Source organism: Cordyceps javanica, chromosome 1 (genome assembly GCF_051103115.1).
Source record: "Cordyceps javanica chromosome 1, complete sequence".
Taxonomy (NCBI): Eukaryota; Fungi; Ascomycota; class Sordariomycetes; order Hypocreales; family Cordycipitaceae; genus Cordyceps; species Cordyceps javanica.
In genome coordinates, this window is record NC_139295.1 from 7,731,874 (window position 1) to 7,756,354 (window position 24,481).

The window sequence follows — 24,481 nt, forward strand, 5'->3', positions numbered from 1 at the left end:
CGTCAGCCGTCTTATAGGCACGACATCCGGTGCGTTCCCCTCAGCTAGGGCCCAAATGTGGCTCTTGAATGGTCGAGTGCCACGTCTTGTGGACGGGGTCAAAACTGGCTGACCATGCGGACAGCACAAAAGGACGCTGCGTCCTACTTTTCGTGGCCGGGTGGCGCGACCGCGGCCGCGCGAGTCTGCTCCGTACGGACACGTATAAGTAGACGCTGCCCTGGAGCTGGGCTGGAGGCCTTATTGACCTTGGTCGGGGCATGAGAAAGCGCAAATGAAGCTTCTGCTTTACGTTGCTGCGATAACGCATCCCGCGGCGGCTTCTTTCCTACGAAATGCAGCACCGCGCAGCGCAGGTGGCCTGCTGTTCCTCAACACAACCCAGGCGGCCCTGTCGACGTCCACGATGTCAGTGTCGCCCGTGATATCCTCAGCTGCTGGCAGCAGTCTTACCACGCAACGAACAACCACCTGGCCCCCCACCACACCGCCCGTAAGGCCAGGCTCGAGCAGCACCGCCGTGACGGCACCAACGAGTCCTGGGGATTCGACCATAGTAGATAGCAGCTTCAGATCGAAAAGCACCCCTGGTGCAGAACCGACAATTTCTGATCCGTCGACGGTGATATTGAGCAGTCTAGGCGGCACTAGCAGCCCTGGTAGGGTGCCAGCAAGTTCTAGCGATTCGTCTTTGGGCTACGGCAGTTCGAATCCAGGGAGCAACCCCGCGGGAGAACCAGCAAGTTCTGCCGATAAACCAGGCTCGAGCAGTACCCACACCCTAGATCCGACTACCTCTGGCCGTCCGACCGCGGTGCGCGGTAGCCCGGACCCGGGCAGTGACCCCGTAGTGGCACCCACCAATGCTGGCGATTTGACTACTACGCAGGCCAGCACAAGCTGGAGCACCTACACAGTAAAACCGACAACGTTCGCAATCCTAACTACCACACAGCCAGAGTCGGGCCTGAGCAGCAACCCTGTGGCCGGGCCCGCGTCCACAGACGCAACTACAGCATCCTATCCAAGCTCAGTTCAGCCTGGAAGCGGGGACAAGGCAGGCCCAGCGAGCACGGCGACGCACAAGCCTGGGCTTGGTTGGTCTACAACTGGGGCTGAGGCTGTGAAGCCCACGGAGCCTCCCGCAGACCGTCAATCACCCTCCGTCCATTCAACCTCCCCGACCGCACTCCGCCAAGCTACCTCGGGGGTGCCGAGCAGGACTCGGACACTGACGCTCGCCAGCGCGCTCTCCCGCACAGCGCACAGCACAGCGACTGCGGACGTCACGTCCCGATCGCGTCAGGATGGCGCCTCAGGCAGCGTGAGCACTTCCCGGACGCCATGGGCGGCGACGACGGCATTGCCTCCCGCTTCCGCGTCCAAGCCGCAGACGGCCATGCATGCTGCGGCGAGTGGCGCGAACACAACCGTAGACGGTAGTCTGTTGATCGCCACGTCCCCCACGACCCCTCCGGCCGGGGTTCATGTAAACGTAGCCGAGAACCTGGCCTCTAATGGTGGCACCGTGACTAGTCAGACCAAACAGGGTAGTGATTCCACCCGCCGCACTTCTACGGCGAGCGCAGTAACGCTCTCCAGCGGCGGGGCCGTCCCGACGACAATACTTACAGAGGCCGCCAGCCCAACACGGGTTCGACCCTCGTCAGCCGCGACGCCTTTGCAGGGCCTGCCTCGCGTCATTCTGCCCAACAGCGCACGTAGTTCGACGGATGGCAATCTCATCCAGCTCGGTTTCCTTTTCCCGCTGAACTATGTGTTCGTGTCCCAGCATCTGCAAGCCGCGGCCCAGATATTCGAGGTGCTCCCCGTCGCCTTGGCGCACGGAACAGTCCAGCGCGGCGCGATCCAGGTCGCGAAGCTTGTCCCCTACGACACGCAAGCTACTGTGGGTTACATTGCGACGGTGGCAAAGCTGCACTATCCGAAGGCTTCCGTCGATGAGTTGCAGAGAGAGATCCTCGACCCGAGATCCGAGATCTACACCGGCGGAGGAGACATGCAAAGAAACTTGACGGCACTCATCGATCCATCCATCAAAATCACCGACGACGATGGCGGGATGGACTGTGCTTCGCCGCCGTGCGATGCCTCGCCGGGCACGTCCGGCTCGTCGAAGCAGACGGGGATCACTGTGGGGGCCGTAGTAGGAGGGGCGGCGGCTTGCGGCGTGATGGGACTCGGCATATTTCAGCTCTACAGGCGGCGTGGGTCCGCTCTGGCCACGGCGTGGCCATTCCGCAAGCAGAAAACCCGGCTCACCGTGACTCGTATCTCGCGGCCGGTCGGTTCTGTCAACAGTCTTGGCTGGGACTGGCTAACGGAAAAATGACCGTGTTTGGTTGGGTTTGGCATCGTTACAGACACAGTAAGCGCGGCGAGCGCGGGTGGGAGCGTGCGGTCGATGTACTCGGCCGGTGAAGCACGTACCATCAGCCCGCATTGCAGGTAAGAACGAAACGCATGGCTATCGCAGGGGCGCACGGATGATCTGGTCGACGGCATGTCTAATGTAGATGTGGTTACTGAATATACTATCAATACAATACATGACTTTAACTTGAATCCTGCGTGAGAATGGCATTGGCGCCGAGGCCGATCGTGAGCACCGGTTGTCCCGTGGATCCGGCAAGGTGCCATCCAGCGCTCTCATGGGCGGTCTCCTTGTCGCTCTCGGCTCTCCGGGCCGCCAGTTTTCGCCGCCGCGGTCTTCAACAGCCGCTGCAGACATCTCCGCCAAAGGTGGCGCGAGACGGTCGCTCAGCCTCCATGGGAAACTCTAAAGGACGTGGCCGGAATCAGACCTGTACAGGCAACCACAGGCATCCATATACGTGCTGCTCCCCGCTGGCATGGCCACGCTCGCACACAGCGCCGCCTCGCCATGGAGTCGCACGCCCGCGCAACATCCAGTGTGTACTCATCTTCTTTCACGCTCGAGGACTCCTCCGCGTTCGAGGATTCTTTCGCGCTCGACGATCTCCTCGAACAAATCACCGCCCAGGCGCGGGAGCACCAGACAAGCGGCGACAACGATGTGCCGCCCGAGAGCTGCGGTATCGACGGGGCGCGGACACCCCGCGCGGCCGTCAGGAATAATGCGCTGCCAGGGAGTTGCGAAATGTACCAGACGCTGGAACGGCAGCTGGTCATGCAGAATGCTGAGCTGCAGCAGAGGCTCGATAAAGCGCGGAAACACTTTGCTCGTCTGTACAATGCGATGGAGAAGGCAATGGAGGTGTCGAGGGAGCTCTACAAGATTTACTTGACAGTTGTACACGAAAACGAGGTAGAACGTAAAAGAGAGAGGGCTAGCGGAGAGTACTTCTAAATCGCATTGTTTCTAAGATCACTATCTACGTGCTCGTGTCGCTCTCGGCAGTTTCGACGACGACGCGTTCGTGCATCAAGTCACGCAGTCTGATGAGGTCCAGAATCACATAATCGAGAGTTTCCGATATCTTTAGGCGTTCGCCACTCCGAATCGATGCGACCGAGGCTGTCTCCGAGTCGGGCACAAACTCGCTACCCTCGCCGACGACAAAGTCACGGAGGCTACCCGTGCTATCGGTGTCGGCTTCGCTCGATGCAATCTCGGAGCTCGAGCCTGCGTCGCTGTCGCTCATGAAAAGTTTGGCTTGATCTACTGGAGAATTATGTTAAAAGGGCGGAGGACGGTGCATTGGCCGGAACGCGACGTGGTGAACGTACTTTCAGTCATGGTTGTCCGTCTAGATGTCTCTACAGCCAGGCTCAAGCGCATGCAGGAAGAGCGTCGCACTATATGTAGGGGTCATGAGCACTAATTTGCTGGAAGCGGTCAAATCCTACCGCCATACCAGACGACAGGCAATGCGTATAAGAATCTGCCAGCGAGCAGCGCGAGTTAGCCCTGCACCGTCTTGCTCTGTGCTATCACCACGTCTAGCACCATGGACATTCACGGCATGCACAAGTATATCTACTACGGGAGGCAGTTTTTTGCCTTGGTTGTGCTGATTCTGAGCGTCGTCATGGTGTGCCGGTGTCGCTACGCCGGATTCTTTCAATGGACCTCTCCGAAACGGTCCGAGTCTGATGCTGCGGATGCGGCCATCCGTTCCGTGAGAGCTGGCACATACGCCCTCTGCTTCAAGACCGACCACGACTTCTGCTACCCCGTTGCTGTGTTTCTACTGGTGGATATCATGTCAACGGTCTTTCTTCTTCTCTCGCTCATCTGGTTCGCTATCACCGTCTGCCTGGGTCAGAGGAGCCTGGAAAGCAGATTTTCCAAATATTCCCTGCTCGCTCAGATGTTCGGGTTCTGGGCGGCAGTTCTCAGTTCTCTTTTTGCTTTCGTGATGTATACAGTCTCCAGAGTGCATCTGCAAGACGGTCAACTGGACGCGGGCTTCTCTACCGTGGGCGGTTTCGCGAGCATTGCGCTGTCGAGCGCTGCCCTGGCTGCTCCGCTCGTTTACGGACTTTTCAGGAAGAATCCTTTTCACAACCGATTTGAGGTCGATCATCAGTCTCAAAACGGTGATCATTATAGCCGCTAACAGAATGCTTTGCCACGAAGAACCCAGCCGCTGCCGCCAGATGCACAGTGCGACCACACAATGCAAAGCGGGTGAGGTTCCCAAGCCCTCACGGATTTGTCTACGTTCGGAGTCCGTTTGGAAAGAATCAGCCAATTTTTCTTCTCCAGACTTGGTCGGAAACCTTAGTGCATTCTTGAGGCTAGAGGCCCATGAGTGTTTGTAGCTAGCCAATGCGTGACAACGTTTGTTTAGACCGTTATGCGCGCTGCCTGTCCATTCAATTATCATAGGTGTGATCGCGTGCGTATCGTATGTAGCAGTGCATTTGCGCCGTCCAATTCCGTAAAGATTGGTGACTTACTGGTACATACGCAGGCGATCGCTGTAGATGGTAGGGCTCGAAGCTTGCGGCTGCATGAAGGAGCGAGAATCGCCTGCTGCCTACATCGCGAACAGAGAAGTGGCCGGCCTTTCACGGTGGGCGACTGCTCGCCAGGGGCGCCCTCCATAGAGCAACAACTCCACAATCTACGCAAAGCGGACGACTCTGGAGCAATCGGTGCGAAGCCGCAGCGCCTGTGCAAGCGCGGATTTGCACCCGCCGACTGTGCGTCCACTAAGCCCTCACTGCGAGGGCCCATCGAGCCGAGCGAGCTGAAAGCTACTTCGCATCGGAGGGTGAAAGCCAGCGCAGTCACAGCGAGCCGGATGGCGCTTTCCGACGTGCCATGTTCAAAGGCGACTCGATTTGTCAGGTATTCTGTGAAAAGGTTTACGCATAACGGCGCTCAGCATCCGGACTCCGAGGTCTCTGTTTTCTTGACTTGCTATGGTAGAGAATGGCGGAGGCTTGTTCTGGCGCAGGAAGACAATCGCCATCTCCATCCACGTGGAGAAATACAACACTATAGAGGCAAGAATGGAGCCAACCAACACCTGAACGTGATAGCCTCTAGTACCCACGCTGTAAAGCTGATCTCGGCCCAAGATACTGGGAGGATCGGGCTGCCTGGTACTCGGCGAAGACCCGGCGCCATAATGCGGCCCAAACAAGCGGCACTGTTATTCTTACCAGGAGCTGGCACCGGTCTGGCTAGGTATTGGTATAGAGTGCACCCCTCCTCGCGCTGCGAGATCATATAGCGTTACGGGTGATGATGTGGGCGGTGGGGGGGGGGGGGGGGGGCGAATGCTGGTCACCGATGCACACACGCACGTACATCCGACTGTGGACGAATCTGAGGGTTCGTCGCAGACAAGAATCTAGAATAAATGAAGCGAGACCCCGGCTCGAGAACAACCTATACGCCGCTCTGTATATATAGAATGACGAAGCTATCCTCATCAGGGGTAGCACTAAGGATGGAAGCTCGCTTGAGAAACGCGAAAGATCAACGCCGTTCCGGCTATGGAGACGCAGCCAGCAGCCGCCATGAAGGAGCGGCGGCGCGAGCGCGGATAGAGAAAGCGGGCAGAAAATATGGAAAGGCGCGCCGAGATGCTTTTTTTGCGATTTTTTCTCGGTTGCGCCTGCGCTACACGTCAAAACGTTACAAGCCAATCGTGCAGAGGTGATCGGTCTCGATCAGGCAATACCATCCACAGACTTCCGTTTTCTGCTTCACAAAGGTGACATGCGAAGACCGTAAACACGTAAGCGAGTCCAGATTACCCATCACGACCTCGCTGTCGAACGCTTCACTATACTGTGGAGGGCTATTGAGGGGGCAGCTCACAGGGCATGCTGTCACCGATGCGCTGGCATGCAACCACCTCGGGCGTCGACTGAGTGTGGCAATTCTGTCAGGAGACGAGGACAGATTCCTGCTCGAACAGAACGCGCTCTTCAATTTTTGGATACTATTAATAATTCAATACTATGCAATAGATATCTACTCCCAACGAGCACGCAGGCCGTGTCGCGAGAGAGCCAGGCACGGAATCGGCGGGCGAGAACATGCGGTCAAGCCGCAGGGGCACGTCTTAACGGTACTGGAAAACGTGACACTTGCAAGGAATCTTACGATCAAAACAAGTCAAGGACTTTACACTTTAAGGAGCTCCAAATGTGTAGATGATACAATTTCTGACCATCGTCCCTCCATAATTTGGGGGGTGGCATTCCTGCTCGATGTCCACCAAGTCCGCGTGGCATGTATCCGGATCGATACTCCTGCTGTCGGTGAATTTCTCGTCGAAGGAGTCCCAATGCGAATGAAAATCGTATGAAAATATGCTTTGAGCATAATCGCTGCTGTAAACTCCGTTTCCTCGGGAAAGCGATTCGTGCGTTTGGCGACAGAAATTACTTGTCCCTCGCTCAAAGATGGCCAAGTCTAAGTTGGGCATCTCAGTTACTCGGAAGCAAACTATTTCGCCATCGAGATTCTCCTTGGGTCTTTTTCGATGGCTGTTACAGCGGTACTGGAATTGACAGGGTGCTGCTTGGCGAGAAACGTTTCATCCCTGTGGCTGTCGAGGTGTAGTCCGCCGGTCCGCTCCGTCTTGCTGACACTAGGTGCCAGAAGGAGAAAACGCTTGCAAGGAAGACGTACCAGTTCATCTGTGGCAGCAAAAGGGTCGTGATCTGGGATGTTTGGCTTTGACTCAAGCGATGGGCTCCTGCCTATATGACTCTTGATGAATGTTTGCCGAATACTAAGCAGCTGGTTTTAGCTTCGGAAGAGTACGATTTCGTTCTAAGCACCATATCCGGCTTTCATCCTTCGGCAAGAATCCGCTTTTGTGTAGGCAGATGAGGCCCAAGTACGCTCTCGGCTTATCGATAGCACGGCTACAGCCCAATACTTACGATCCCCATTCACTCTAGCAAAATATAAAGATGGAGCTCAGTTGCAGCAAGCCGATGACATTCGATAGAGACATCACCGCATACGCCACATCTCAAGTCCAGCAAAAGGTCTGCATCAGGTGCCATCATGGACAATGATGAGCTCAAATATGCAGCGTGTACCGACGGTGCCTTGCCGGGTTTTGACACATGCGACGTGGTCCGGCAAAAGATCAGAAACCATCTGAAGAAGTCCGGTATGACAAAGACGGCTTTTCTGCGCGTTATCTCAGAAAATGTTCATGGAAGCCTCAGCTTTCAAGTTGGGCAGCTCAATCGCTTCCTAGCGATGAAAGGCCCGCGGAAAGGCAATACCTGCGGTGTTTACTACGCTGCGTATGTCTTTTTTGAGCATGAACGCATTGGGAAGGGCAAGCCAAAGACTCGAGATCGCATTACTATGGAGAAGCTTTACCCTACCGGCATGGACACAGAAAACGTCCGAAACTGGGCCTATGCTCCAGCGGATGCAGAGGTTGTCATCGATAGGTTTGGCGTTGTGAAAATTAGGCGTCCAGACCATGAGTGCCGATCATCATGAGCCCTTGACCGTGTTGACCCTGGAGGGTGGCGATGCGCCGAACAGCTCTTCAGCATATGAACCTGGGCCAAATGGTCAGCCGCCTGGAGACTAAGTTGTCGCGGTGACAGAGCTCGCGAACGTCTTGACTCTAAAGAAAGACCATGGCAGTGACCAAGCAAGAATGATAATTGGAGCATCGGCTGGAGATCCGGAACGGCTCTATGACGGTATTATTGCCGCGTTTGGCGAGGCTATTGATCGATGCTAATTGGCTGGATATTTGGGGTTCGGAAATGCGCATGTTTTTTCTTCATGACCTACATTCATGGGCAAGATGGGCTTCCAATTTTGGTAAAGTATTTTATTTTCCAACCAATTTCGATGGAATCGAAAACCTGTCAAGAATTCTCGCAGCGATCTAGAATGCAGGCAAAATTCATTTAAGCGCTTGTAGGGCACACCACCATTTTTTTCCTCGGTCGCAAGAATGATGCGCAAAGTAATTCATCCAGTCATATGTTTCGACGTCGAGGTCACAGTTACCAATACCCAATATAAGCTCACAATTGCGCATGATACGCTGGCTTTGCTCGTCAGACATATTTCCAAGTTTTTATAAAATGTCTCAGGGTAATATTGTCATGTGCAAAACCAGCTTGAGGTCATACTCTCTGTCCTGGGAAATTACTGTAGCGCACGCCGTAACCGCCAAAATTGAGCCATTAGCCGGTGTTTACAGGCTCATCAGCCTGTTGATTAGCGTGACGGCCTGGACGCCCACTAATACCGCCCAATTTTAGCGGTTACAGCGTACGCTAATTTCTCAAGACAGAGAGTGTGATCTCAAGCAGTTCTGCACACAATAATAATACGGAAAAATCTTGAAACAGACTATGCAGCCTCACGGTTCACATACTGCAGCGTTTAGTAGTATGGGCATCTCTTCTTCCCGAGCGCCAGCATGTTCTAGACAACTCGTTCCCTTGCATGGTTCTGGCTCTTGGAGCGTGTCTGGGTGGCTATCGGGCCTTTCAAACATGCAAAGGCAGGATTACGTCCTTCACAGTGATTGGTTGTGGCCTGACACTGTCTTTCACCGTCCATTTGGATTGATAACAACGCGGCATGCGAGTTGTTTTGGGGGGTGGACAGACGACATAGAAACGATCGAGAAAGGACAGGAAGGAATAAGGGGAACGGAGAATGCGAGTAGTCAAACATGTACCTAGGCAAAGCTAGTGAGCCCTATTGGCTAGAAGCCACCGGGCGTAATAAAACAATGAATGAATGTAACATAGGTAGAGCCTAACCTCTCTGCGGCTCCGAGACACACCACGCCACTTTATCCACGCCAACTCCGTCTGGAAGCACGGCAGCAAATCCTCCGGTGAACACCAACATATTATCACTTCCCTCAACGCAAGTGTGCAAAGCGCGACCTGGATCAGAATAGAAAATGACCGCCGTAGTTTGGGCCCCTTGCACCGATCGGGCGAAACAGCCCATGTCCTCAACCTCTTTGGGCCAAAACTGTCCATCGTGCAGTCCAAAGTAGAAACATGTTTTGGTGGACGGAATCGTCACTTTCGTTTTGGCATCGTCGAAAATAGCGTCAGAAGGAAGAGACTCCTTGAATTCTTGGAAGAAGTTTTCCCCGAGGATGTCTTCGAGCTTTTCCGGTAGGTCAGGCTTGTTTTTGACTACACCAAACACGAAATTGAAGCTTTCGCCTTCGCTTTTTCCAACCTTGGGTTCGTCGGTCGTGGGTTCGCCGGCCTTGTGCTCGCCGGCCTTGGGTTCGCCGGCCTCGGGTTCGCCGGCTTTGGGTTCGTCGGCCTTGTGTTCGCCGGCCTCGGGTTCGCCGGCTTTGGGTTCGTCGGCCTTGTGTTCGCCGGTCTTGGGTTCGCCGGCCTTGAGTTCGTCGCACTCGTCGATCGCCTGAGCCAACAGACTGTATCCGCCCAAGACTGGCGTAAGGCCGCGATCTAGCAGCTTTTCAAGATAGTCGTCCTTTGGCCAGATCAGCCGCCAGGACTGCTTCCAGATGCGGGCGTTTGCTTCCTCTTCCACGAATAAGCTCATTGTGCCGGATGTCTAGCCAATGCTGCCTCAGACTAGTCTTCACGGAGACCTGACCAGTCTTATAGATGAAGAGCGCGGCATCCCCTCCCATGCCACCACGCCGGCCTGTCGGGAAGTACATTGTGGCTCAGAGCCGCTTCTAGCTTCCCATGTGGCCCAGTCTGCTCAGTCTGCGACAGCTGCTTCCAACCGTGGCAAAGATCCGAATATGCACTATAGATCTCAGAATTACAGCCATACACGGCCCGCGCAAGTTCTTGCCTGGTAGAGCTACGACTGACAGCACTACTGTATCACGCTACAGTCCACAGTTACAGCACTGTACTGCATCTAGTTCACGCTCACTATGAGTGCTGGAGCATTTGCGCATGGGTACGGATATGAATGTTATCAATTTTGTAACCGACTTCAAGTGTGGAAAGAAACGCCAAAGCTTCGCAAAATGACTTGAAAACAAAAATGAAGCTTGCTTAACTGCTTTAAGTACAATAGGCCCTTTTTTTTGGCGGTTGCCATGATTATTAGGAGGTGGATGGCGGCATGCGGCGCACGGCTTAAAGACAAGTACGTGGGATTTGGTGGGAGGCCATTTTGCCCAGTGCTGTAGAGTCATCTGCATTACTGGCAAACGGCCTTGTTCAATCATATTTACCCCACCGAGGAGTTTCGGGGACATGGTGGATAACCGGCGTCGATACGTCACAAGTTAAAATGGCTCCCGCTATCACATACTAGAAGTGTGACATTTCTCTCTCCCTATTCTGTACAGTACATTTCGGCAGTTGAGAAGAGTGATCGGGCATTGCTATTCAATATCATGGTCTAGCTCGGAGTCCGCCTCATCTCCGACCGACGCTTCAAGGTCCTCGGAGAATAGAACCTCTTGCTCACGGTCCGGATCTCTGACGCCCCAGATGCTATCTTGCCTCTGTAAACGCAAGATGTCATCCTCTAGTTGTTCTTTCTGGCCACGGAGGGCTTTTATTTTGCAATCTAGCGCAATGTATTCTTCCTGCAGCGTTTGAAGCTCAGTAAGCCGCGACTTGATGACAGCCAGTTGTTCGTCCTCCACAGCACGTAGCCGCTCTGAAAAGTCTGCACCGTGCAAATGCGTGGCATCATGCACCGCGGTGATGTTATCGGTGCAACGTTTCACTCTGCTTTGCAACTGTGCGACGTCTACACCCAGCCTACCGAAGCTGTCCCACATGTCCTCTGCAGCGATGGTCGACCTTGTGCCTGTGGGCAGCGCAAGGAGAACTTCAGGGGAACCAGTTTTGCCACATGTGTCTTGAAAGAAGAATATGGATAAGGTGATGGCGAAAGGGGATGTGTTGCCTTCCATTGTAGAGCATGGCCTATGGCTCTGTCTTTGGTCGGCGGATGCAATTATGTAGAAATTGCAATTGACATGATGGGGAGCATAAGTCAAATTTGGCGTAGCTGAGCCAGTTTTTGCGGTTGAAAGTTGTGATGGTTGTCTTGGTGCTAGATCCAGACACAGAAAATGGATCTCATGGAAGAAACGCATATGCATACTTAAGCCAGACCAGCTTACGTGGATTGACAACGCAACGCAAGACTTGATCACAACAGCCGAAACAACTACAAATGAGCCGAGAACTGATGGATTGGCTCAAATCCGAAGCTATGAGAGGCACAAGCGAAAGTCCTCATGTCATCGCGTCTTTTCGTGCGGTATCGTGGTGCATCTCGCTGTGGCAGAGCGTATGTAGGATGGTCGCGGCACTGCCACTCGCGCGAGCTGAGCGATGTTTCATGGCTGCCATGACTTTTGCGTATACGCATGCAAAGAGACAGCTGGCCGCAAAATTCGTCGTGACGACAATATGTCTCTGGCTAGCGCGAGCGATGTTCTTCGCTGCCGTATGGTCACTCGCCTGGTTGGTTGTCAAGGTCACACTTGTGATACCTCTTCGATGGTTGTCATGGCTTGTACAATAAGCGTTGCCGCACCTTGCTAGAACAGACATGCCAAGTAGAGAGAGCAAACATTCGACTGGCACTATTTTTCTATGCAGTTGATTCGTTCAGGATGGGGAGGATCTAGCTCTGGAAGAAGAGGTTGTCCGCTACCTGGCCTGATTGGCTTTTAACTTTGGAAATTACAGAACTACAGACTTGATATTTCATTTTCTGATGGATGAGATCTTCTTAGAAACCGTATTGTTTGACGCAGCTGAACCCAGTCGCCGAGTTCTTGTGTCGGACATATTCGTCGGGGTTCAATCACTCCTGGGATACAATCACTCCTAGGACTCAATCACTCCTAGGACGCAATCGCTCCTGGGATGCAATCGCTCCCGGGATGCAATCACTCCTGGGACTCATCCACTCCCAGGATACATCTGTTCCTGGGACACAACCACTTCTGGGATACAATTACTCCTAGGACTCAATCACTCCTGGGACTCATCCACTCCCGGGATTCATCTGTTCCTAGGACACAAACACTCCTGGGACTAAAATCACTCCCGGGACGCAATCGCTCCTGGGACCAAAATCACTCCTGGGACTCAAATCACTCCCGGGACACAATCACTCCCGGGACACAATCGCTCCTGGGACTTAAATCACTCCTAGGACGCAATCGCTCCTGGGACCAAAATCACTCCTGGGACCAAAATCACTCCCGGGACGCAATCGCTCCTGGGATACAATCACTCCTGGGACTCATCCACTCCCGGGACACAATCACTCCCAGGACTCATCTGTTCTTGGGACACAAACACTCCTGGGACCAAAATCACTCCCGGGACGCAATCGCTCCTGGGATACAATCGCTCCCGGGATACAATCACTCCTGGGACTCATCCACTCCCGGGACACAATCACTCCCGGGATCTTTGCGTCAATCCCAGGACCCTGGTATCGGTCCCGGGATCTCTACAGCAATCCCAGGATCTTTGCGTCAGTCCCGGGATCTCTACGGCAATCCCGGGATCTTTGCATCAGTCCCGGGATCTTTACGTCAATCCCAGGATTTTGGAATCAGTCCCGGGATTTTGGAATCAGTCCCGGGATCTTAGCATCTGTCCCGGGATCTTGGCATAAGTCCTGGGCCAGAACTGCCATCCTGAGATAAAGTTTATATCCCAGGAGCTAGCTGCCATCCCAGGAATAGCTTACTATCCCAGGTTTTGACTGCCATCCCAAGACTTGTTTGTTATCCTAGGACTTGCCTGTTATCCCAGGATCTGGTCCAGCCTTCATTCATTCATTCATTTATTCATAGACTGTCCCAACCGCCTTCATTGGCAGCTATGCAGCGTTCTATCTGCCTATTGATTTTGCTGTCATCGGCCCCGAAGACGAAGTTCTCTATGGCAAAGTTCGCTTCATCTTCGGTTCAGACAACTCTATCATACAGGTGAATATTATTCTGCGCAAAAGTAGCTTCCGGTCCCCACACTCTGTTCTCAAATCGGCAACATAGTAAAAAAGCATGCATGCATCACAAAACCTCCATAAACCGCCGAATCTTGATAAAAAACCATCGTAAATTGAGTAATAGAGAATTCCATTACTAAAGTTGAATTTTTAACTTATTTTTTATTTAATATCAGAACTTTGGTGGTGGTGAAATTTTACTACAACGTATCTTGAGAGGAAGGTACTTTTGAGCAGAATAATTTTCATGACTGTTCTGTGTCTCTGACTTGTCAGACCCTTCCTGGCCCTCCTCAGCTTCTGTCTACACAAAATCACTCGTCTACGCTATGAGTATTGGAGTATTTGGACGGGACAGCTTGGAACTGGCCCAATAGTCCCGTCCTGATCATCATCTTGGCTGCTTGTACTGCCATGGACGAGCTACAGAGTATGCGTTTGAGGTCAACCCATGGCCGCTTGCCTGCCCACATCTTGTCTCTTTCATCCGCCCAATCTCTGCACTCGAGCAGGATATGGCGTACGGTTTGGCGGCCGTAACCGCATGGGCACTGGTCTGAGTCTGCCTTGTTGATGCCGTGCAGATATGCTCGGAGGCCGATCTTGCCAGTGCGCATTTGGATGATGACTGAGCTGATGGCTCTGTGTGTTCTGCTGTGTATGGAGAGTGTTGCCTTGCCGGGTCGGATACCGAGTTTGAAAAGGTCGCGTCCGTGTTTGTCGGTTGCCCAGGCTTGGGCCCATTGCTTGTCGAACATTGGTCCTTGTGGTGGCTAGAAGTGTCCTTGGTTCCGTCGTGTTTGGTGGCGCCGAATTAGAATCCGCCGCTTCTTTGGCTGCATGATCGGCAGCCTCGTTTCAGTTGTAAATGTGGTTCGGAAACAATTGTTTCCAGGCACTCCGACATCCGAGGCAATACAATGGGACTGGATGTTTCGTTTTTGGCTCCGAAGCTCATCTAGAGCCTGTATGGCCTCGATGAGGATATACTGGCCGGATGGACACTTCGGGTTTCGGACAGCCTGAAGTGCCGCCTGGTTGTCGGCGAAGGTGGCACACCGGCCGGGAGCGACTCCTGTCATGGCTATTGATGCCATTTCCATCAGTATAGATACGGATTACTGCTGTTTCCATGGCGTTGCACTCTTTAATGGCTTCTGCAGCTATTTTCGCTATGCGGACAAAGGGAGCCGTCCACTAAGGCGGCACCACGTGCGGCCGGCGTTTCTCCAGTTGATCTAGATGTCCTCATGTCCTCCCATATTGTGCCGCCGTAGGTACTGTACAGTACAGTATCACTTCTTCCTCCTCCTCCTCCTCCTCCTCCTCCTCCTCCTCCTCTGCTTCTTCTTCTGTCATAGGCTGCCCCGGCTGCCGTTTGTGGCAGCTGTGCAGCGCTATCTACCTCCAGATTCGCGGTCCGGGTTCGACGACAAAGTTTTGGTCTGGTCAAGCTCTGCTTTGTCGTCGCTTCGGATCGCTCTATCATACAGGTGGTGTGTTTAAGTGCTATCGACGGGACAGCTCGAAACTGGCGCCGCAGCGCCATTCCTATCGTCTTAGCTGCCTGTAGGTATACAGTAGATACATACCAGTACTGACAATGTCCGTTTGAAACTCTCCAGTCGATACTAGATATAAGCACAAAGCCGCTGAAGGCATGTATAATAACTCCTATACCAGGTTACCTACAGCCTTCTAACAGCCACTATAGGCGGTTTGATAATGCATATACTTTTCATCGGTTCACATTCGAGTCATCGCAGGCTTACGGCATCAATCTGCAGTAGGCGCCAAATCATTGCGGGAAAAGTATAAAGGCACGGTCTTTCGCTCATAAGTGCCCGATCATTTTGTCATTCAACGTAGTACCATCACCATGGGGGCCTCCAGAGGAGTTAGCAAACGATTGAGATCAGATGAGGCGTCGCAAAACCCCTCGCAGCAGAAAAAGTTGCGGAGGCTTCGGGGTTCGGCACTGGCATTACTGTCTGCAATGGAGAACCAACGAGGGACCGCCGCCTTTGCAGCAAAAGAACGGGAGTTGAGAGAGATAGAAGAGGAGATGGAGTGGGACTTTGACCAACCTGCGGCACAACAGTCAGACAACCAGCAGACCCCCCCGCCCCCAGGACAGCAACCCCCGCCCCCAGGACAGCAGCCGTTCAACAACGGGCAAAGCCCCCCGCCCGCAGGACAGCAGCCGCTCAACAACGGGCAAAGCCCCCCGCCCGCAGCAGGACAACAGCCGATTCACAACAGCCTCACCCCCTCCCCAGCTCCCTCTGATTTTATGGAACAATATGGACAGTATGACGTCGATACTATTACGGTGTCTTTCCAGGATCTCACTCTCGAGGCCGAAGGTGGTACGCTCCTCGGCTACCTGAATCGTGGTGCGCCCGGTGTCTACAACATCTATCAGCTGGGCGGCCCCGGGCAGTTCAAAAGGTACTACGCAAAACGGACCGGGATCAAGAGCGGAACGAATCTCAAAGCGGCGCGGAAGCCGATGGAAGGATACCAGGGCAACGTTGGTATTCAAGGCGTTGTGGTGCGTCCAGGCGCCGACATCTCCGCCCTCATCCCATCACGATGGCCATTCAAGCCGGGCAAGTACGGAGAGAATAGACTTCAAGCTCCGTGGTGCCTGGTGAAAGTGGTCCCCCTCTGCCAGAAAGACGGACCGGCATTCTGGATGACGCGTGGCTGGGTTCGGCAGAACTTTGGGAAGAATCCATTGATCGTAGCTCATAAAGACTACGTTTATAAAGGTAAAACAGTCGTTGAGCGCGGAACCGAAATTGGGTACGCGGATCTTGAAATTATTAGTGCGTACATCGCGAATCAGGAAAACTACGGCCGAGAGCCTCACTGTGCTCCTGGCACTTTCCGCAAGTCGCCATCGTTAGACCGGGAAGTGGTGCCCCCTCCGCCACCCCTCGTAACAACTGAACAGCCCGCGTCGGGTGTCCAATTCGCAGCCCGACCTGCCACTCGACTCAGTCCCCTGCCACAGTACTGTCAGGCCCCGGCGCAGCCAGGCCAAGTTGTGTATCCCTGTCTCCCGGCCGCCCAAGCTGCCCACCCTCAGTGGGTCCCAACCCAGGCGCAGCCGGGACAGCTAGTGTACCCCAACAACCAGCTCCAGGCTGTCCAGGCGACGGCACTGCCAGGCCAGCCGGACCCGGTTGCAGGGCTTCTGGCTCACCAGTATTGGCCTCAACCGTCGCTAATCAAGCAGGAGGCATGATGCTCGAAAGTCGCGCGGGCGAATCAGCACAAAAGATTCAACATCACGTAGCTGAGGCATTTTTCCAGGATGGCGTCGAACACAAGTATTGTTTCGTTTTCTTTTACGTAGTGTCTGCTGTGAGTTACTGCAAGCCGGTTGCCAGGGTGTGGAAGTGGCAGATGTTGTCGGATAACTCTGCCTCTGTTGAATGGACAAGCAGACTTGACGTAAATGGTGAATGTCATAAACCATAGATATTAGGGGTTGGAAGGCTGGCCAGCCTCCCTGACTCCGTCAGGTGGCTGGGACGCCTTCTCGAAACCTAGATAAATGACGTGAACCTGTCTAGCAGATCAGGAGGACAAGCTTCTCAAGAATAACAGAGTCAATGACAGCTAACTGCCTCACAACGTGACACATGTACGTGATTCAATCCGCAGATCAGTTTTATCTTGTATTACGTCTAGCTGGGAGCGCGCAGATAGTCTAGATGTTGGTGAATAGCACTGCTATCGTAGTTCCCGTCAACCAGCAGTACCGTGTTACTTCCTGCACCAATTGTGCACGCATAGCAATCCTCCGGTGTGATGGCGCCAGTCCTGCCTTCGGTGCTGAGAGCTCGGAGAGACCAACCAAGGCTGCAGAGTCTCGTTGCCATGTGCTCCAGGTTCTCTCTGGTCGCCGGCTGAACATGCTCCAGGGTCTGCCATTGGTCATCAACTAGCGTCACGAAGAAGACACAATCTGGCGAGAAACTGGAGGGGTCCTCGCCCGCCTCGCCCGCCTCGCCAGGCCACCCTGGCCCCTCCACGCCCGGGTTGCCACTTTCCGCGGGGCCGCCAGGTCTGGTTTCCTCGCAGCTTCTTTCGGTTTGATCTCCTGGGCCCGTCATGTCTACGGCCGCGCCAAAGAAGGCTTGACACAGAGACTGCACGCGGATGGAGGCTGTGCCGTGCAAGGCCTCCAACAACGACGGCATGGAGGTATGACCGCTCAAATGCTCTCTGTCACGTTCGAAAGATAGGAGGTCGGGAAACCCAGCGACATGGCGCGATTTGTGCGGCATGCTGCTGAATGGTTGACCGCAGTGCGCCGGGCGTGGCAGCTGGGTGATCCCACGGCATACCTTTGACATGGCCTCCTGAATGTATTCTACGTGGGAGCGATCCACTGCATAAGCAGAAGGTTTGCGCGCCCTCATCAAGGCGTGCTTCGCAATGACCATCTCTGCCGGCACCGCCGTGAGCTGGGTGATGTATTCAGAACCAAAGCCCAAAGTGCGGGCCAATGTCGCAAAGACGTGCAGCCTCTCCTCGTCCGCCGGTCCTGGTCTTTGTTTGGCGAGAAGACGACTGGCCGGCCTCGTGGGCGCGCGTGCAAGGTCGGTGGACTGTAGCAGAAGAAAGCGCCACAGCAGTTCTCTAGCAGTCTCGAAACCTGTAGACTTGGTGTACATTCTACGCAATATGTGGTCGCATGATGTTTTCGGCTTCTTATCCGCAATGTGATACATGCAGGGGACGACCTCTTCCATGGCGCGGCAGTCATCGAAGAAAGTGTTCAGGGAGGGGATCACCAGGACTGGCATTCTTTTCAGGCGATCCAGCAGGCCCGCACGCCACTGCTGGTCCGCTCCGGGAAACAACTTCCCCCCGTCGACGAGGGCAGCAATCTCCTCTGCGTCTTTCTCAGAGCGTCCGGGGCACTTGCCTTCCAGCAAGAGCACGTCAAGCTCGGTGAGCGTCCTGCCGTCCGCGATCTGCTTGAAGGTAGCGATTATGTGGTTCCAGTACGACTGGACCTGCTTCGGGCCGTTCAGCTCGATGCTGGGACTACCCTGCCGTGAGGCAGCTCACGTATCGGTACGTACCTCGAAAATCCCGAGAGCGATGACTTTATGCATCAGCTTCAGCCAGAACCCGGCTCGCAGGGCGTCTACGGCGAGCAGAGGATCTAGCGCCTCCGCGTACTCTGGTCTCTTGAGGATTCGTGTTGCGCAGCGCTGCGCGTTCTCTGTGGAGAGCCTCGACAGCCAAAAGCTCTTGCCCTTCTCATCTCGTTCAAGATCACAACGGCGAAGCTCGCGGTAGGCCTTTGTGTCCTCCTGACGCGCTATCCACTCTGGGGAGTTGATCTTCTTCTGTCCCTGGGGCATCGTGCTGCTGCTGGACCATGATGGCTGCTGTTCCCAGGATCTCGTCCGTTTATATCGTGCAGAGGCCGTGTCAGGAGCCAGAAGCAGCTGTGCTGCGAGGTACAAAGTCTGCGGAGCAGCACCGCGGCAGTGACAACTCTGCAAGCAGCGGACTCAAACCATGAACCAAAGACCGACCACGCAGATTTTTGTGGGAGATGGAAGCGGCCAGCCCAAACGGGCAGGTGACTGCCATGGCGATGTTCCCCCTCTACCGGCGGAGAAACGGCGAGCACCTCCTGGAGCTGTACAAAGACCCCGAATCGCGGCCAAACCAATAGCAGCCAGACTAGCAGCGGCCACGTCGCTGACGACCACACCGACAACTGCCAAATCGACAGCGTCCCAGCCAGGATCGGAAGCCGTGTTGCCTAGAGCCGCTGCCAAGGAACAGGTCGTGGCGGTTCGGGCGCCGATCGAGGGAGACCCGTGGGCGAAGAAGTACAAAAAAGCCTATACCATTCTCGATTTCGATGGCGATGCTACCATTGCTGCGAGCGACAGTCGCATCGCGCTTGTTCGTCAATTTCCTGACTCTGACCAGCGCGCTGTTCAGTATTATCTGCAACTCCAGCATCGAAACATTGTCGAGGTGGTGGAAGCCTTCAGCAGCCAGAACTTCCTCTACATCGTGATGGAGGAGATGACCCTTTGTCTGTACCACCTTGTTCGCTGCCCGACGTATCCCAATGACGCGCAGCTGCGTTCGTCTCTAGTTCAGGCATGATGTTTCGGCTCCGCATGGGGTGCTCTTCCTGCTGACAGTGTTAGATTCTGGACGGGTTGGGTTTCCTCCACGACACCCATCTGGGCTATGATCGTCTTCGGTGCAGGAACGTCCTCGTAGACCGTTGGGGGCACATGAAGCTGAGTAGGCTGGTCGTGACAACGCAGAGCAGGCAACAGACGCTGATTTGTGAAGCCAACCTGGAAAAGCTCAGACCCTTGACTTCCGAGATAGAAAAAAGCGACGCGGCTTCTGTGGGCGAATTAGCGCTGTACCTCATGCAAAAGGATGCTGGTCCTGGTGTCCGCGACAGCGCTCAGTGGTACGAGTTCCTGAACTTTGTCGCCTGCGCTCCCACCGCAAAGGGTGTCGCGCAGCTGCGGAGAGTAAGTGCAGCACGCCGGCACGAGATGAATGCGCTGACGGATACACTGACGAATACACTGACGTGAAAGGACTCCATTCTGGCCAACATGCCCAGGAACCATGAAAAGCAGCTTGCTACTCTTGTCCTCGCCGCTGAGGTGGCCAGCCTGAGACTCTATAAAATAGCCGAGGAGCCCTAGCAGAACCCTAGAGGGATGTAGCCCACCATGCGTGCGCTGCGTTTATACGAGATATATGCCGTTGCCCTGCTTGCCATCTCCGTTCTTCTTTTGATCCGGGCTGTACCGATATGCAGTCTATTTGTCGCAGTCTGCCGCCTTGCGGCACCACTATGGTGCGTGCCCCGCCGCGCTGCTCACAAGTTGCAGTTTCGTCGCCTGATACGGCGACGTTTCCTTCTTGGTCCATGGTACATCTGTAAAGTCTTGGCGCTGTTGTTGTTTCTAGCCTTGAATGGGGCCGCCCTGTCGCTGCAGATCCGAAGAACAGGGACAGTGACGTTTTCTGTGCTGTTCACGGCTCTGTCCGATGCCACAGTCCGGGCCAAGTATCTCGCTCTCCTCAACCTGGCCGTCATCTATCTCTCTCCGCACCACTATGGACTCGCAGACGTGTTCGGTCTATCGTTGCAGCTATTTCGACAGATTCATCGGGTAGCAGGATTGCTCGCCTCGTGCCTTATTCTGTTTCCCGTAGTCGTAGCGCTGGTGGACGACCCACGCAGTTTCACGGACACGGATGAGGGCAGGATGGGGCTCATGGTACGTTTCCATCACGCGAAGAACTGTTTCCGAATTCTTTCTCACTCTTCAGATTATCATCTGCATGAGTGCTTTCGTTGCGGCGTCTCTCGTCAAACCAGTCGCGTACGAGATCTTTCTCAAGATACACGAGCTCTCGGCCGCGATACTTGCATACCTACTGTTGAGCCAGGTACTCGCGGATGCAAGCTTCAACCGGCTGGCTTTATACGTCTACGGTGGCGTTTCGGGCCTACTGAATGTATTCTTCCTCGGTCGGTATGGTTACAATAACTTCGCGGGAGGGCGCTGGCCAAGTCTCGTCTATTCTGAGATTGGGATGTCGAAGATTCATGGTACATGGTGGCTTCATATGGAACTCAAAGCCCCGCGACGAATTCACGTAAAACCTGGTCAGTACATAAACGTGTGGATCCCCGGCGTCCAACTCCTGTCCAGCCATCCGTTTGCCACCACGGTAACAGACGACGAGCACCGCACAGTATTCCACGTGTTCGTCCAGGCGGAAAGTGGCATGACAAAGACTCTGACGAGACCGATCCTCTCTTCGCCACGGCCAGCCCACGACGTCGAGAAGAAAGGCGTTGTGGTCAGTCTGAGGAAGGGCAAGGTCGTCCAGACGAGTCAGGCCATCGATCCGGCCAGCTTTCCCCCGCGCATCGCTTTCTTCACCGGCCCTCATGGCAGGAGCGTGGACCACAAACAATTCGAGAGGGTGGTGCTTGTAGCAAGCGGCTGCGGCTACTGGTGCTTGGACGGATATCTGGAAGACATGCTGCGCGCTGAGCCTGGAAGTACCAAAACGCAAAAGATCGTGCTGGTCTGCAAAGGCACTCCGTGTAAGTCCGTTGTCAAGTCTGCAGTCTACGCGGCTAACGGTGAGAGAAGCACTGATGATGCAGAATGCGATTAACCAGAGACTGCGGGCTGATACACCGTGTAAGCCCCCTTTCGGGATGCGAAGGTTGCGGAGCTAACGCTGAGAAAAGTACTATCGACGACGGTCGCGTCTCAAGAGAAGCAGCGGCATGACACATCCGGTAAGTACCGTTCTGGGCCTGGATTCCACGCAACTAATGCTGAAAAAAGCACTGGTCATGGAGGATGCCATCGGCGCGAGGCCGCAGAAAGACGGGAACACATCTGACAACAGCATGGTATGGACGGTCGTGACCTCTCGCTACGGGGGCTAACCGTGCACACAGAAATTGCGCCTACGAGTCATGATCTACCCGGCTGACCGTGAAGAAAGAGTCGCCGACGGCAAATCCGGACACGTGGCGAAGCTGGACCGCAAAGGCAAGAACAAGGCCAAGGCGGAGCGCATGGGCATGCCAGTGACGAGCAACATAGACGATGCGGACGAGGTAGCCGGGCTTCGCGACGACAACGCGGGGCGCGTCTCGAACCTGGCAAAGGCACCTGTTCTCAAAGACGTGGTGGAGGATCCTAGCGGGGTTGAGAGTGGTGTGAAGTTGACGACAAGTCAGAGCTCCTTCATCACAGATGAGGACGTTGACGACATCAGTACCTTGATCTTAGTATCAGCCGAAAGCCAAGTTGTGGAGGAACTGAAACAGGCCGTCGCCACGTCAAGGAAGAGGCTCCATCTGCAAGTGCTGGATTTCATTCCCCCAAAGTGTTTAGAGTGCATTGATGACGAAACACCGACTTTGAAAATCGAGAGAGTAGTCTGATAGGCTGTAACTTCACCTCATCACAGCTGTCCGGAGGGCCTGGTCGCCGTGCTTTAGTGGGGCGCGGCTGAGCAGAAGCCAGTTTGCGGACACCGATGGTGACTTCCAGTGAACTTCAAGCATCTTGTATTCGTTCATTCATTACTCATGACGCGCGACGGCCTCGGGACAATAGTGCTCACTAGCTACGCTTAGATAATACATGTTTGGTCTTCCCTCACGTTCCTTTCGCTTTTGTTCTCGTCGCATGTTGTATTCATTCGTTGTTCTGTTACGCCTAGTGGCTTTCCGCCAATAGGGCCTACAAGCAATGTCTGAGTAACTGTTTGACGGTTCGCCTCGTCCATTCCACTGATCCCTGTCGTTTTCCGATCGCTTCCTTTTCATCACTCTGCATGTTGTAAGTACTGTATTGTTCGGTACACAATCAGAGTCAGCCCCTCACTTCCACTGCAAAAACATGAACGGCGGACGCTCACTTCGAAAATTGCAGTTTGGAGCTGAAGCTTTCTTCTACATCAAATAATACTGTATTACGAGCACTCCCAGGTGATAATGTACAGGATCCCAGATTCAGCAGCGGCTTGTCTTTTGGCACCACAGGGACTAGGGATCCCTCCGCCACGGTAATTCCAAGTGTCAAGAGCTGCATGCGGCATCTGACTCTCCTGTACTGCAAACCGGTGGTTATCGGGTTCTGATAAGAAAGAGGCGTCTTCACAGGCTCTGTCTCTGCTTCTGCCAGTAGTTGGCAACAAGGTCGTGGTTAGGTAGGTCCTGATCTAATACCCACCCAGGGCAGAGGAATCCCTCCCAGTGAACTGCGTAGTATACGTCTCCCAAGACGTCTTCGTGGTGTCCGACTACGTTTGTGATCATGTCCCGTGTCGAATCACCAGATCGCGGCCTTTGCCCGATGTCATACCAGAGCTCCAGCGACGAGTCCCTGTCGAGAACCCAGAGCAGCAAGGGCGGGGGCAGCGGCCACTCATTCTCGTCTACTGTCTCGGCCAGTACGCCTTTAAATACGTAGGAAGACACTTCCACTGTCAGAAGCGTCTCGGCAAGGTACAAATTGGAGGTCCACGGGCAGTTGATAGGTCGCCGCCGGGGCAGATCGCAATGGAACGTCATTCGAGCTGGCAGAAGACAGTCACCGAGGAAGATGGAGTGTGTCGGTGCATGCAGCAGCGGGCACTTCTGTCTCTTTATAACAATAGCCCACGAGAAGTGCAGGCGCCGCGCGGCCGATTCCGACCGTCGCGGGGAGCTGATAAGCAGGTCGTCTCCCCTCGGAAAACGCTGCGGCTCAAACCGCACCAGTCACGTTATGGAACACGCAGACCTCTCCGGTTCTGCTGCGCAGGCGATTGTAAGCACGGTGACGTCCGCCTGGAGCGAAAGCGTTACTCTGTCCACCTGTACAGCCGGCCGGCCTTCCCTCGTGCCATATGTTATACCCTCAAACCTGACAACTGCCATGCCTTCCGCGAATGTGAGCTCCAACAGCACAGCAAGCGCATCCGCGCCCTCCGGTGCGCCCCTCTGGCTGGGAAACAGTTCTTTGATCACTTCATTTCCTTCCTCAGCACCTTCGGCATCGGCTTCTTGGACATCGTCTGGGCCGCCAGTGCCAACCACGCTGCTGGCCAGCACCGCCTCCCGCGCCGGGATGAGCTTCCTCGCTGTCACTCTCGCCGCAGCTACACTGGCTCTCCTTGCACCATACAGACTGTAGATATGCTGCTCACTACGTAGATAGCGCAGGCTCTAGCATGCTTGTGTCAACTCGAAACTCTGTTGAACAGTCTGCTGCCTTTTCTCCTTTTGGCAATTCTGCGCAAATAAATCGTGAATAAATTCGTGAACAGTCGGCACTGATAGCTCCCTTCCTTCTGCGACGCCGCCACACAAAGCAGATGTCACTCGCCTCTGTCACCGAAGCAGCCGCAGCTTCCCTCGCCGATCCGAACTGCCATCACCGCATCTCCGGCGAAATGGCTTGTGCAAGGCGCGGGTGTAGCCAGGCATCGCCTTTGATACTTCGACGACCGGGTTTTCACCTC

The 24,481-nt window shown here is 54.4% G+C and overlaps 11 protein-coding genes across 11 annotated transcripts; 7 read left to right on the plus strand and 4 right to left on the minus strand.

Moving 5' to 3' along the window:
- Positions 1–274: 274 nt before the first annotated feature.
- V2A60_002350 (uncharacterized protein) lies at positions 275–2,353 on the plus strand (the record flags this gene model as incomplete). Its single annotated transcript, XM_083253701.1, has 1 exon — positions 275–2,353. The coding sequence occupies one exon, from the start codon at positions 275–277 to the stop codon at positions 2,351–2,353; it is 2,079 nt and encodes a 692-aa protein (XP_083109827.1).
- Positions 2,354–2,524: 171 nt separating this feature from the next.
- On the plus strand, positions 2,525–2,804 carry V2A60_002351 (uncharacterized protein; the record flags this gene model as incomplete). The annotated part of the gene is made up of 2 exons (XM_083253702.1): positions 2,525–2,533; positions 2,598–2,804. 2 exons carry the CDS (start codon positions 2,525–2,527, stop codon positions 2,802–2,804), a joined length of 216 nt encoding a protein of 71 aa, XP_083109828.1.
- Positions 2,805–2,905: 101 nt separating this feature from the next.
- V2A60_002352 (uncharacterized protein) lies at positions 2,906–3,352 on the plus strand (the record flags this gene model as incomplete). The annotated part of the gene is made up of 1 exon (XM_083253703.1): positions 2,906–3,352. One exon carries the CDS (start codon positions 2,906–2,908, stop codon positions 3,350–3,352), a length of 447 nt encoding a protein of 148 aa, XP_083109829.1.
- A 25-nt stretch (positions 3,353–3,377) lies between these two features.
- Positions 3,378–3,742, minus strand: V2A60_002353 (uncharacterized protein; the record flags this gene model as incomplete). Its single annotated transcript, XM_083253704.1, has 2 exons — positions 3,378–3,667; positions 3,733–3,742. The coding sequence occupies 2 exons, from the start codon at positions 3,740–3,742 to the stop codon at positions 3,378–3,380; spliced, it is 300 nt and encodes a 99-aa protein (XP_083109830.1).
- Positions 3,743–3,953: 211 nt separating this feature from the next.
- On the plus strand, positions 3,954–4,565 carry V2A60_002354 (uncharacterized protein; the record flags this gene model as incomplete). The annotated part of the gene is made up of 1 exon (XM_083253705.1): positions 3,954–4,565. The coding sequence occupies one exon, from the start codon at positions 3,954–3,956 to the stop codon at positions 4,563–4,565; it is 612 nt and encodes a 203-aa protein (XP_083109831.1).
- Positions 4,566–7,486: 2,921 nt separating this feature from the next.
- Positions 7,487–7,939, plus strand: V2A60_002355 (uncharacterized protein; the record flags this gene model as incomplete). Its single annotated transcript, XM_083253706.1, has 1 exon — positions 7,487–7,939. One exon carries the CDS (start codon positions 7,487–7,489, stop codon positions 7,937–7,939), a length of 453 nt encoding a protein of 150 aa, XP_083109832.1.
- Positions 7,940–9,226: 1,287 nt separating this feature from the next.
- V2A60_002356 (uncharacterized protein) lies at positions 9,227–10,003 on the minus strand (the record flags this gene model as incomplete). Its single annotated transcript, XM_083253707.1, has 1 exon — positions 9,227–10,003. One exon carries the CDS (start codon positions 10,001–10,003, stop codon positions 9,227–9,229), a length of 777 nt encoding a protein of 258 aa, XP_083109833.1.
- Positions 10,004–10,808: 805 nt separating this feature from the next.
- On the minus strand, positions 10,809–11,348 carry V2A60_002357 (uncharacterized protein; the record flags this gene model as incomplete). The annotated part of the gene is made up of 1 exon (XM_083253708.1): positions 10,809–11,348. The coding sequence occupies one exon, from the start codon at positions 11,346–11,348 to the stop codon at positions 10,809–10,811; it is 540 nt and encodes a 179-aa protein (XP_083109834.1).
- Positions 11,349–15,410: 4,062 nt separating this feature from the next.
- Positions 15,411–16,667, plus strand: V2A60_002358 (uncharacterized protein; the record flags this gene model as incomplete). Its single annotated transcript, XM_083253709.1, has 1 exon — positions 15,411–16,667. The coding sequence occupies one exon, from the start codon at positions 15,411–15,413 to the stop codon at positions 16,665–16,667; it is 1,257 nt and encodes a 418-aa protein (XP_083109835.1).
- A 445-nt stretch (positions 16,668–17,112) lies between these two features.
- Positions 17,113–18,804, minus strand: V2A60_002359 (uncharacterized protein; the record flags this gene model as incomplete). Its single annotated transcript, XM_083253710.1, has 2 exons — positions 17,113–18,450; positions 18,520–18,804. The coding sequence occupies 2 exons, from the start codon at positions 18,802–18,804 to the stop codon at positions 17,113–17,115; spliced, it is 1,623 nt and encodes a 540-aa protein (XP_083109836.1).
- A 160-nt stretch (positions 18,805–18,964) lies between these two features.
- On the plus strand, positions 18,965–24,173 carry V2A60_002360 (uncharacterized protein; the record flags this gene model as incomplete). The annotated part of the gene is made up of 10 exons (XM_083253711.1): positions 18,965–19,558; positions 19,615–19,956; positions 20,026–20,094; positions 20,326–20,718; positions 20,771–21,557; positions 21,607–21,657; positions 21,708–21,758; positions 21,808–21,875; positions 21,924–22,245; positions 23,218–24,173. The coding sequence occupies 10 exons, from the start codon at positions 18,965–18,967 to the stop codon at positions 24,171–24,173; spliced, it is 3,633 nt and encodes a 1,210-aa protein (XP_083109837.1).
- Between the last annotated feature and the right edge of the window lie 308 nt (positions 24,174–24,481).